This window comes from Clytia hemisphaerica, unplaced genomic scaffold (genome assembly GCF_902728285.1).
Source record: "Clytia hemisphaerica strain Z4C2 unplaced genomic scaffold, Clytia hemisphaerica genome assembly, whole genome shotgun sequence".
In the NCBI taxonomy this organism is placed as follows: Eukaryota; Metazoa; Cnidaria; class Hydrozoa; order Leptothecata; family Clytiidae; genus Clytia; species Clytia hemisphaerica.
The window spans coordinates 181,718-193,200 of record NW_027103728.1 but is presented as its reverse complement, the minus strand read 5'-3'; the positions used below and the strand labels follow the sequence as shown (position 1 = coordinate 193,200).

The window sequence follows — 11,483 nt, the reverse complement described above, 5'->3', positions numbered from 1 at the left end:
ATCGAATTTAATAACCATAACTGCTACCATGTAAATATTCGAATTTAAAGAAAAAATACAAATACAATAGTGTGTGTCGAGTCGGCTAAAACAGTAGCGAAATTGTAGCGTTAATTGTATTCTCTGTTTGGTTTTAAACCCATCTAATGAAACTGTATCGCTTTTATTCGCTTTATAGCTCACTTCCTGCTAAAAGTAACATCTAGGCCAGGTTAGATTTGTGCACCTGGTTATCAATAGCTTTTATATTGTGAAAAATCCCATGAAAATCGTATATTTTTATTTGTTCAAGATATATGACCATCAATATAATTTAATGTAATTGGTCAGCCCCAGCTGAACATTCATTTCGGCGTTTTCCATCCGACGCTTAAGATAACAAGAAAAATTCTTTTCACTTTCGTTTTGTCGCTAACATGTTGCCAGATTAAATTCCGCTGTATCTACCACGCGAAATTTCAAGTTTGTTACGCTCACCCATTTAGAAGCCGTAGCGTGGTTGGCGAGAACAAATTTATAATCTCAGGTAAATTTTTATTTTAATGTTATGAGAAAATAGTATTTCATCATGGCGTTTGATTTTACTATTTAGGAACATCGCTTCTGATCGTAATATAAATTCTCGTAAGATAACAACCTCAGGTAAATTTTTATTTTATTATTATAAAGAATTACAGGTATAGGCACACAAGGGCCTCTCGCTGATCTTGTTTTACAATAACTTTGGCTTAAAAATCTTTTTTAGGTAAAGTCCGTCCCGTGGACTTCCTCGTACTCTCCACACATAGTCATTATGCGACTCTGTTTGATTTCTTTCGTCTGCTTTCTTCTTCCATTCTTTTACTAGGTTTCTTTCCATTTTTGTCATATCGTCCGTAATGCTAATCTTGGAGTATTTTTGATGATTTTTTAATTCGGTCAACCTCTTTACAAATTTGTATTTTTCATGAGCGTCTGTAAATATGACTTTGATTGGTCGTGCACCTTGTGATTTTCCAATGCGAGAGACATAGGTGGGTTGCGTCATGATATTAACATCTTGCAGAAGCTCGTTAACGTAATCTTTCTCGCTATCGTTTTCACTCTGATTCACTCCATGGATTATGATGTTGGCATCATTTAATTGTTTTCTTTGCTCTTCCATTATGTCTTCGAGTTTCTCGCTTCGAAGTAACTTTTTAATATTTGGAATGTTTAATTGATTATTTGTTTTTGTGATCTCAGCAAAACTTCTTTTTGGGTTGGAAATTTGATTTTTTTCCATGGAACTTTGGTATTCATTGTTTCTTTATTTTTCGTTGTCAGTTTTGTTTCCAAGGCGGAAAATTGAGTTTCGATCAGGTTGGTGACACAGTTCTTGTCTTTGATATATTCTTGACATCTTGTTTGGAGTTCCTTGACCACGTTGCTCAATTTTTTCTCATTTTCGTTTTTAAATTTTATGATACTTTCGCAAGCTTCAATTTCTTTTCGGCTGTGTGTGCGGCTTTGGATTCGTTCTGCTTGTTCGTGGACTTTTTTGTGCAGATCTTTTCAGCTATGAGGACAGCAGTCTATACATACATATTTTCGATAATTTTTAGTCATAAACATTTGTAATTGATATATCGGTAGTCCGGTGCATGCATAGTGCAGTGTTCGTAGACATTTATGGCATTCGAGTCTCATTTTATCGTTATCATTCGTACAATTGTGTTCCGTACATTGATTTGTTTCGTTTGAACCTTCGTCAGAAAACCGAATTTTACCAGGTGATGCCATGTTTAGGTGAAATTTGGTTGAATTTTCGTTATTTTGAAGTTTTATTGAAATTTCGCCATTTTTTTCAAAAAAAAACGAAGAGCACGACCGTTCTGTTTGACGTCTTCTAATTTCGACACCCTTCTTTAGGAGGCCCCCCAGCGGTTGGCGTGATGGCGTGATGGAGGGTTTTTCGTGGCGTGATGGCGTGAAAATGAAGTGCCGGCGTGATCGTGAAATCGAATTTTTTTAGGCATGATGGCGTGAAATTTGCAGTTCAGCGTGATCGTGAAAATTATATTTATTAGTTGAATCGTATTTCTATGTCCATTTTAGCCAATTTAGAGGGTTTAAATTTCAAAATTTTCTTGGTCGGCCCCAACTATGGTGGGCCTCCTATAGGGTCTCCTATAGATCTCATTTTAAAACATAAAAGAAACGGTGAAAACAGTTCTATTCATCTGCCATTTATCTTTGTAACTTCCGATTGTTTTTACCAGTTGCTAGCTAGTCTTCAAAATGATAAAGTCGAATGCTATGAGAGGGGTCGAAAATTGAAAATTTTCCCCGTCAGCGCAAACCATGGTTGCGCTTCCTCCGTAACTAACATTCTCCTCTCTTTCTTAGATGCTTATTCTTATAGATGCATCAAAAGATTTCAGGTCTTTTATTTCAGGAAAACATATATTTGTAGCAATCCTTAAACACCGTAAACACAAAGAAGCAACAGGTTTATTATGAGGTGTAATTTTAAGCAGATTGATCAAAGCAATCTTGTGATGTTTAAACCATATTTTGGAAAAAGAGAGTAAATGAGGGCGATTTTAGCCATACTAAATTGAAAATTTCTCCCGTCGGCGCAAACCATGGTTGCGCCTCCTCGTTCCCCTTTGAAAACTATTCACGCTAATTCACAATTAATGCCCATGGGACCCGGGACCAGGGGGCATGGCCCCTCATGTTGCTTGTACTTGTAGATTTCCATTATTTTTACACGAATTATTTTTCAAATTGAATTGAAATGGGTCCTAAAATAGCACTTTGAACCCTTTAAAATTCAAAAAATTTCTCCGTTGCTCAACCATGGTGGGCTGTGTCAATTTACTCAAATATACCTCAGCCCTCAAACCGGTGCCCTTTGAAGTGACCAGTTGTCCAACAATTTTTTGATATGCATAAGTCAAGATTACGTCATTTTTCCTATCGAAAACACCCAAAAAAACTGGAATTTGACCCCTGTGTCAAGAATAGAAAAACAGAGGGGCAATTTTACAATCTATGGTATGGACTGAGAAACACTTCGAAAAATACTTCACTAATACACGTATTCAAGTAATGTTACATTTGTCACGAATGACGACATGTGGCTTTCCCTATCTACCATGATAACGTATACAATGTACCCCTCAGGCAATGGTAATTGCAGTAATTACGGTAATCACGGTAATCACACCCTTGTCTTATTATGGTGTGGCGCTATAAAGGACGATATGTTGTGGCGTAAGGGTGTGATTACCGTGATTACCGAAATTACTGCAATTACCACTACCTGAAGGGTATATTGTATATGTTGTCTTATTATGGTGTGGCGCTATAAAGGGCGATATGTGTGGCGTAAGGGCGTGATTACCGTGATTACCGTAATTACTGCAATTAGCATTACCTGAGGGGTATATTGTATTCTCACTTTGTATTGTGTTATCATGGTAGAGGGTCATGTGTAAGTGTAGTATGATAGTATGATACCCATTCATAATAAAGTGAGGTTATGTTTCAAATAGTCATGGAAGTGTAGTATGAAAAATGATATAATCTTGACTTACGCATATGAGAATGGTGTGGCTCTCTAAAACAGGGGATTTTCCCAAACGACATGGAAATAGCAAAAGTAACGCCTATTTTTAAAAGTGGCGAAAAAGAAGAACCGGGAAACTACAGACCAATTTCAGTCCTACCTTGTTTTTCAAAATTACTTGAAAGAATTGTGTACAACAGACTTTACGAATATCTAACAACCATAGTATAAGAAAGCCGCGGCTGGAATGATGACGCTATTGTTTTTGTCGTAAATGGATGTTCTATCTGTGTCTTCGTGGTTTATAAGAACTAAGTCGAAGCTAACAAAATCCTTAACCTTAAAATGTTCATAATATTCAATTGAAGAACAATTACTTTTCAAGTCTCAACTTTTTCTAACTATACTCTCTTATTACCTTATTTGAAGTATATTTTTATAAATTCCAAATAAATTTTTATAAATTTAAGACCAAATAACACACATTTTATTAAAATAACTAATTTTCAAATGTTAAACTTTGAATATTTGCTGTCACCTCAATACTGTTGTTTTCCGAATGGAATTTTCACAGAATGCAGCTTGAATATTTATTTACTAATACCAGTAATGATTTTTCAGAATAATCAAGAAGGCATTTCGAGGCACTCAATTTTCTTTAAGTTCTTAAAGCACTGACATTCTGACGTTCTAGTACTTTTAAACCAAGAGTCTTTTAATTTACTTTGATGTTATCAAGAGATTTGCGTTTATGAGCAAAATTACATCTAACGAGGGAGTTTATTAAAAGTCAAATTAAATTGACAATGGAAATTGTCACTGCACCATAAAAAAATTTGTTCTTACGACATAGATAGAACAACAGAAATTCAGCTGTACTCATTCCAGCCGCGGCTTTCTTATACTATGTAACAACTAACAAACTCTTATACCAAAAACAATTCGGCGTTCAACGAAAACACTCTACAGAACATGCACTACTAGGACTAATAGACGGGATTGCTGACTCTTTTGAAAAAAATGAATTCACTATTGGTGTCTTCATTGACCTATCAAAGGCCTTTGATACTGTTGACCATAACATACTGACTGCCAAACTTGAACGATACGGCGGAGTAACTGACAAAAACTTAGACTGGTTCAAAAACTATATTTGACAGGACGTAAACAATGTGTATCATACGGAGACTTGACTACAACACCAAAAGCAGTTGAGTGTGGTGTCCCACAGGGATCCATACTAGGACCACTACTTTTTCTCATCTACGTGAACGACCTCCACAATGCATCTAACATACTTGACTTTATACTGTTTGCTGACGACACAAACTTATTTTGCTCAAACAAAAATCTAAAAACACTTTTCGAAATCCTTAAATGTTAAAAAGACCAAATATATATTATTTTGCAAACGAAATAAAGTGGATGACCTACCCCTAAGGTTACCATCTCTTTATATAAATAATACTCAAATTAAGCGGTTTGTGTAATTTACGATGCGCGATCCAACGATTCACGATGCACGATGCACGATCCATGCATGATTTATGCGCCCATCTATAACGTCAAAAAGCTTATCGCCCTGGGTACGAGGTTGAGCATGTCCCACTAAGGGTCGGAAAATAGGAAAATTTTAACTTTTTACCCCCTGAAAGATCGAAATTTGGTCAAAATAAATTAGTCAAATTTGTCCCGCTAAGGGTCGTAAAATTCCCAAAATTTTCCTTTGTTTTCTCCGTTTTAGTCCCGGTAAGGGTCCAAAGTTTGAAAGTCGGGCGGCCCCGTCAGCTCGCAACCCCCTAGTACCCCCCCGGGTTTTTGCCCCTGTACCAACCTGTATTTTCCTGTTCATTAGAAAACGAAAGCAGATTTTCGGCTTGAATGAAAGAAAACTTTTCTACGGATTGCATATGATGGAATCTCAAATCTTATCTTTTCGAATTCAAAATATTGGATTTTTTTGATCGGAAATGACGTCAATTTTTACCTTACCTTTCGCCCGTAACGCACTCAAAATAGGTTTATCTTATCAATTTTCCGAATTCCTCTTCAAGTTTTAATTGTGTGTATTTTTCTGCTCCAAGGATTTCAATATTCTTTTATTCTTCGTCTTACTTAAGGCGAAATTTTCGACATCTATTTTAATAAATTTCTTTGATAAACCGAGTGATAAACAACAAGAGCGGCAAAAAAGTCAGATTTTAAAAGCAAAATTTGAAAAAAAATCTACCGTGGTATATCAGGAATTATTAATTTCGCCTAGCGAAAGTATTACGGTATTACGACAGCCTTTCGCGGTGTTGGTGTCATCGGGAAAAAAATTAGAAAACGAAAGTACTTGATACGGTGGACGAACTCACTAAATTTAATTTACAAATTACACGCTCGTATAACCACGGACAATTTTCGCGGGTTTTCTTTGGATTACGTCATATATCTTTGTGTCTTTAGCTTCACAGTTTTTATTTTTTTCTTTATTTTCTTATAAGCATATACTTTATAAGATTCAAACCAATAACTTTGATAGACAGTGATATACCTTTCGGTAAATAGTTCTTCAAAGTAAGCAAGGGATGGCGCACAAAATGAGCATATTTATTTTTTATAAGCATATACTTTATAAGAATCAAACCAATAGCTCTTGATAGACGGTGACATACCTTTCGGTAATTAGTTCTTACAAATTTAACAAGGTACGGCGCACAATAGGAGCATATTTATCTTTCTTATAAGCATATACTTTATAAGAATCAAATCAATAACTCTTGATAGATGGTGACATACCTTTCGGTAATAAGTTCTTACAAAGTAAACAAGGGACGGCGCACAATATGGGCATATTCATTTTTCTTATGAGCATTCACTTTATAAGAATCAAATCAATAACTTTTGATAGACGGTGACATACTTTTCGGTAATTAGTTCTTACAAAGTAAACAAGGGACGGTTCACAGTATGAACATATTCATTTTTCTTGTAAACATATACTTTATAAGAATCAACTCAATAACTCTTGATAGACAGTGATATACCTTTCGGTAAATAGTTCTTACAAAGTAAGCAAGGGATGGCGCACAATAGGAGCATATTTATCTTTCTTATAAGCATATACTTTATAAGAATCAAATCAATAACTCTTGATAGATGGTGACATACCTTTCGGTAATTAGTTCTTACAGAGTAAACAAGGGACGGCGCACAATATGAGCATATTTATCTTTTATAAGCATATACTTTATAAGAGTTCTTAAAAATTAAACAACAATTCTTCTTAAATCGGTCTTAATTTTTTAGCGATTTTAAGCCTCGTTGTTCTTGTAAAATTGTTTCATCAAGGCTCGATGTAAAGTAGATTTCAGATTAGCTTCAATCGCTACTTCTTGTTTTTCCCATGCAGTTCAAATTCTAGGCGAAATTTTAGACTTCATGTCGTCTTGTTCAATGGTTGTTTTTGCCTACAGATATATAATAATACATGTTATAAACGAAAGTTTCGTTAAAATGGAATCAGATGAAACAAAAGTTAGTGCAAATTGATTGTTTGATAATTAGGTAGTCTTGTTTCGTTTTTTTTCATTTTTGTGAAAATTTTAATTTCCAATTAATTTCCCCAGCTGGCACACAACGTTGTTTCAACGTTGATGTAACGTTATATGGACGTTGTGAACGTTAAATAAACGTTGAAACAACGTTGTGTGCCAGCTGGGTCCCGATAAATTATTAGGTTACAGCACATACTCTAATGAAAGTAAACTCGACGATGGATTAAATTGCAAAAAAACATAGATCCATTAAATATTAGATACATTTGCCTCCTATAAAGTCGAAATAAAAACGCAGTTTAGATAACCAAATTATATGAAAAAAAATAACGTGGAGTAATCTTTTAGAATTTTCAAATAAAATTTGAATATTCCCTATATAGAATCCATCAGCAAAAAAAATGCTAAAGAATTTTTTAAAATAATCTAAACAAAAAATTAGGGTATTTACAAAATTTTGAGCTTTTCTCCAGATTTTTTTAATAAAAAATGAAATAAAAATGTGATGTGTTTCCCAGTATGACACTGAAAACGAAAACTATTGAGATAAATAAAAGAATAAAACATTTCTAAAAACATGGTTGCAGCTAGGTGAGATACTTGATTGTTAAAAACATGATTAGCAGAGTCAATATGATACCACCATAAACGATCCATTTGTCCTACAAAAGAAATACAGTAAACTTTCGCTTATACGAACTTCTTTTCTTCAAATTTTTCTATTAGCAAGAGTCAACTGTATAGTTTAAGTAAACCCTTTTTTACATCTAATGACAAAGATTCATACCCTGGTCTTGATCAATATACTAAAAACATTATCCCACCAGCCTAACCATCAGAATATATAAATTGTTCTTTAGAGTTTACCACCTCTGTATCTATAACTACTTTATTGGAACTAATTTTCGCGGGTTTTAATTTTAGCGTTTTTCGCGGTTTTTCGTCAAAATCGCAAAAATTTGATCCCGCGAAATACAATTTTTTCCAATTTTATCGAAAAATTTGAAATATCCCTAGGAAAATGAAAGAAATTTGTCCACAAAAAGGCAAAACCGCGAAAATTAAAACCCGCGAAAATTCCAGAATGGAAAAAGCCGCGAAAATTAAAACCCGCGAAATGCTACTTTTCGGATATTTTTTTTCGACCGCGAAAATTAGTTCCCGCGAAAATTAGTTCCAATCATACGGCTCTATCTGCACCTAAAGCAATGGACTGCGAAACGCGAAAAGTTACCCAACATCATTATCTTCAGCAACAACGGAGTCAACGATGAACACAAGCGAGGCTCGGAAAACACGAGTTAAAAAAAACGAGTTAAAAAACACGAGTTAAAAAACACGAGTTAAAAAGCACGAGTTACAAAAAACACGAGTTACGTTAAATGTAACGTCATCAATGGGAAATTATGACGTCACAAGTAGATAATCTATCTCATTTGACGTCAAATAAAATCTGTGCGGTTGTGCTCTTGGCAATGCAACAAAATGGCGAAAACTTCTGAAAATCTTAACACGGAAATTTCATCAAAATATGGATCCTGCACCCCAAATGAATGCTTTATAAATGAAATAATACGGGATAACGATGTCTTGCAGTGTAGGAAGTGTCAAAGATTTGTTCATTATGCCTGTTCGGAGCTTCCAGCCTACCAAGTACAGATTTGCCTTCAGTACAAAGCAAGGAGATTCGAATGTGCGAAATGCATCACAGTCACGCCAATATTATTAGAGAAGTTCAAAACAAGTAAACAAAGAACGACCAATAACAAGGCAACAAATACTGGAGGTAAAGAGAAAGATCAAGATGAGCAATGTGTTTTCGCTAGACTGGATAGACTGGAGAAGAAGATCGACGATCTTGTAAACAAAGATGATGTCGTTAAAGGATCCAAACAACAGCAGACATACGCTAGCATCGCTAAAGATGAGCTAAAGAAAAAAGACCACGATATAGAATCAAAGCAACAACAGACATACGCTAGCATTACTAAAGATGAGCTAAAGAAACAAGAGGTAACGATCAAGAATTTCATCAAAGAAGAGAAAGAAGAAGAACGATGGTTAAACTTAACAAAGTACAATATCATTGTTCACAACCTCGGAGAGAACAAACATGAAGACCTAGAAGAACAACGTGTAGGTGATAAGGATTATGTTGAAGAAGTTGTACAAAACCAAATGGGATTAAAGGTAAACATCGTCAGCGCAGAAAGAATAGGAGCTCGGAAGGACGAAATGTTCAAAACAAAAAGATGGCGACCCTTGAAAGTCGTGCTAAAGAACGAAGAAGAGAAACGTCATATTCTGGCATCAGTCCACAAATTAGAGAAAGACGAATTTAGAGTATCCGACGATTTTTCGAAGAAAGAACGCGAAACCATCAAAGAGTGGCATAGGAAGGCAAAGGAGAAAACAGAATTACAAAAGGATGGCAGCTGGATATATAAGGTTAGAGGAAGTCCTCGGACAAAACTCTACTTTAAGAAGATCTGTAACAAACCCGTTACTGAAAATGAAATATTGTAAAGACGACTGGTTAAGAGGCCCACCGTGCGCCTACAACTGTAAAATTGTAAAATGTTAAGCATGATTATTTCATAGAGGTCGATAGACCTGAGAAATATATTACTGTAAATTAAATTAAAAAAATAATTTAACTCGTCAATTTATGGTGCACCATAATCTTACGAGTTAATTAACTCGTCAATTTATGGTGCACCTTAATCTTACGAGTTAATTAACTCGTCAATTTATGTTGCACCTTAAACTGACGAGTTAATTAATTCGTCAATTTATGGTGCACCTTAATCTTACGAGTTAATTAACTCGTCAATTTATGGTGCATCTTAAATTGACGAGTTAAATTTTCATGAAACCAAGTTGGTCAAAAATTCTAAAATGGTGGTTAAATTATTTGTTGTGCCTATTTTTAGTTTAAAACTATTGGAATGGTAATTTTCTCTCATAATATTCTATAGTCTTTAACTGAGACAGAAGTTGACAAAAAGTATTTAGGCTGGCTAAATGTCTCGTCTCCAAAAATGTCTCGTGTGTAACCAGATAGAGATTGCTCGTATAGAGGTGATCAGTTCAGTAATGATCAGCTCGGATATATAAGAAAACTGTTTTTGTTTGATGAAAAATGTTGAAAATTCTCGATTGCGTAATGGAAATCGAAAAATAGAACTTTAACAAAGAGGTTACGATTCCTGAAAATAATTCTATTCATTGTCACTTTTAATAAATCTTTTAATTCATTTAATAACCGTTTTCCTTTTAATGTCGTCATTTAAAAATATTCTTTTTTAGCAAAACATTTTAAAACTTTTTCGTACAATTATTTTTAAATTGTACTCGTAATGAACCTATTTTGCCTACTAATAATTTTCGATTCAATAATATATTGAATGTATGCCTATTTTAATCTGAATTTTAGAATTTTTGACCAACTTGGTTTCATGAAAATTTAACTCGTCAATTTAAGGTGCACCATAAATTGACGTAACTCGTCAGTTTGAGGTGCACCATTAACTGACGAGTTAATTAACTCAGCATAAATTGACGAGTTAATTAACTCGTAAGATTATGGTGCACCATAAATTGACGAGTTAATTAACTCGTAAGATTAAGGTGCACCATAAATTGACGAGTTAAATTATCTACTTGTGACGTCAAAATTTCCCATTGATGACGTCACATTCAACTTAACTCGTGTTTTTTGTAACTCGTGTTTTTTAACTCGTTTTTTTTCTAACTCGTGTTTTCCGAGCCTCAACACAAGCTCGCAGACTTGCGATTCCCAATCCTTTGAGAGACTGGAATTCTAATTACTATTCTTATTACTCTAACTAGGTTCCAAATAAATGTCCCTCCCGCTTGTTAATTTTTCGAAGATTTTCCAACCCCCCAGACCTTATTAGGACTCCCCTCTCCCTTTATTAATTTTTAAGAATATATTCAGCTGTCAAAGAGAAGTATGGTGGCCCATGGGAGCCAAGTTAAATTGTTTTGACATTTCTATAAAAAAAATTCAAAATAATTTACTTTTCACATTCATTTTTGCAATAGCTTTTAATTTAAGTTTTGAACTAAATTTTGATTTCAAAATTGATTTACTTTCTACTTTCGTTTCAAATTAAAAACGGGTTTGTTTTCTAAAACGATTTCCAACTCAGCCCATCGAGGCCATGTCATTTTAAAATCAATTTTAAATTATTTTAAATGAATTGATCTGACAGCCCATTGAGGCCACTCATAGAAATGAGTAAATTTCAACAGATAAAGTTTCTTTTGATAATAGAACGAACCAGTTGTTTGTTTTAGGGGGGGGGTCACATTGGGGTTTCCTCGGAGCCAAAAATATTAAAGCATATGGCGGCAACATGAAAGGGGTTGGAAGTAAATAA

The 11,483-nt window shown here is 34.4% G+C and overlaps 2 protein-coding genes across 4 annotated transcripts in view; both read right to left on the bottom strand.

Moving 5' to 3' along the window:
* LOC136804876 (uncharacterized) overlaps positions 1 to 1,144 on the bottom strand; it is a 14,048-nt gene extending 12,904 nt beyond the window's left edge. The window contains exon 1 of the mRNA XM_067061386.1: positions 776 to 1,144. Coding sequence (XP_066917487.1) covers positions 776 to 1,144 — 369 coding nt within the window. The remainder of the gene's footprint in view (positions 1 to 775) is intronic.
* A 6,038-nt stretch (positions 1,145 to 7,182) lies between these two features.
* LOC136804906 (Golgi SNAP receptor complex member 2-like) overlaps positions 7,183 to 11,483 on the bottom strand; it is a 30,724-nt gene continuing 26,423 nt past the window's right edge. For all 3 annotated transcript variants that reach the window (XM_067061418.1, XM_067061417.1, XM_067061419.1), the window contains one exon: positions 7,183 to 7,739. In XM_067061418.1, coding sequence (XP_066917519.1) covers positions 7,665 to 7,739 — 75 coding nt within the window. In that variant the 3' untranslated portion in view covers positions 7,183 to 7,664. The remainder of the gene's footprint in view (positions 7,740 to 11,483) is intronic.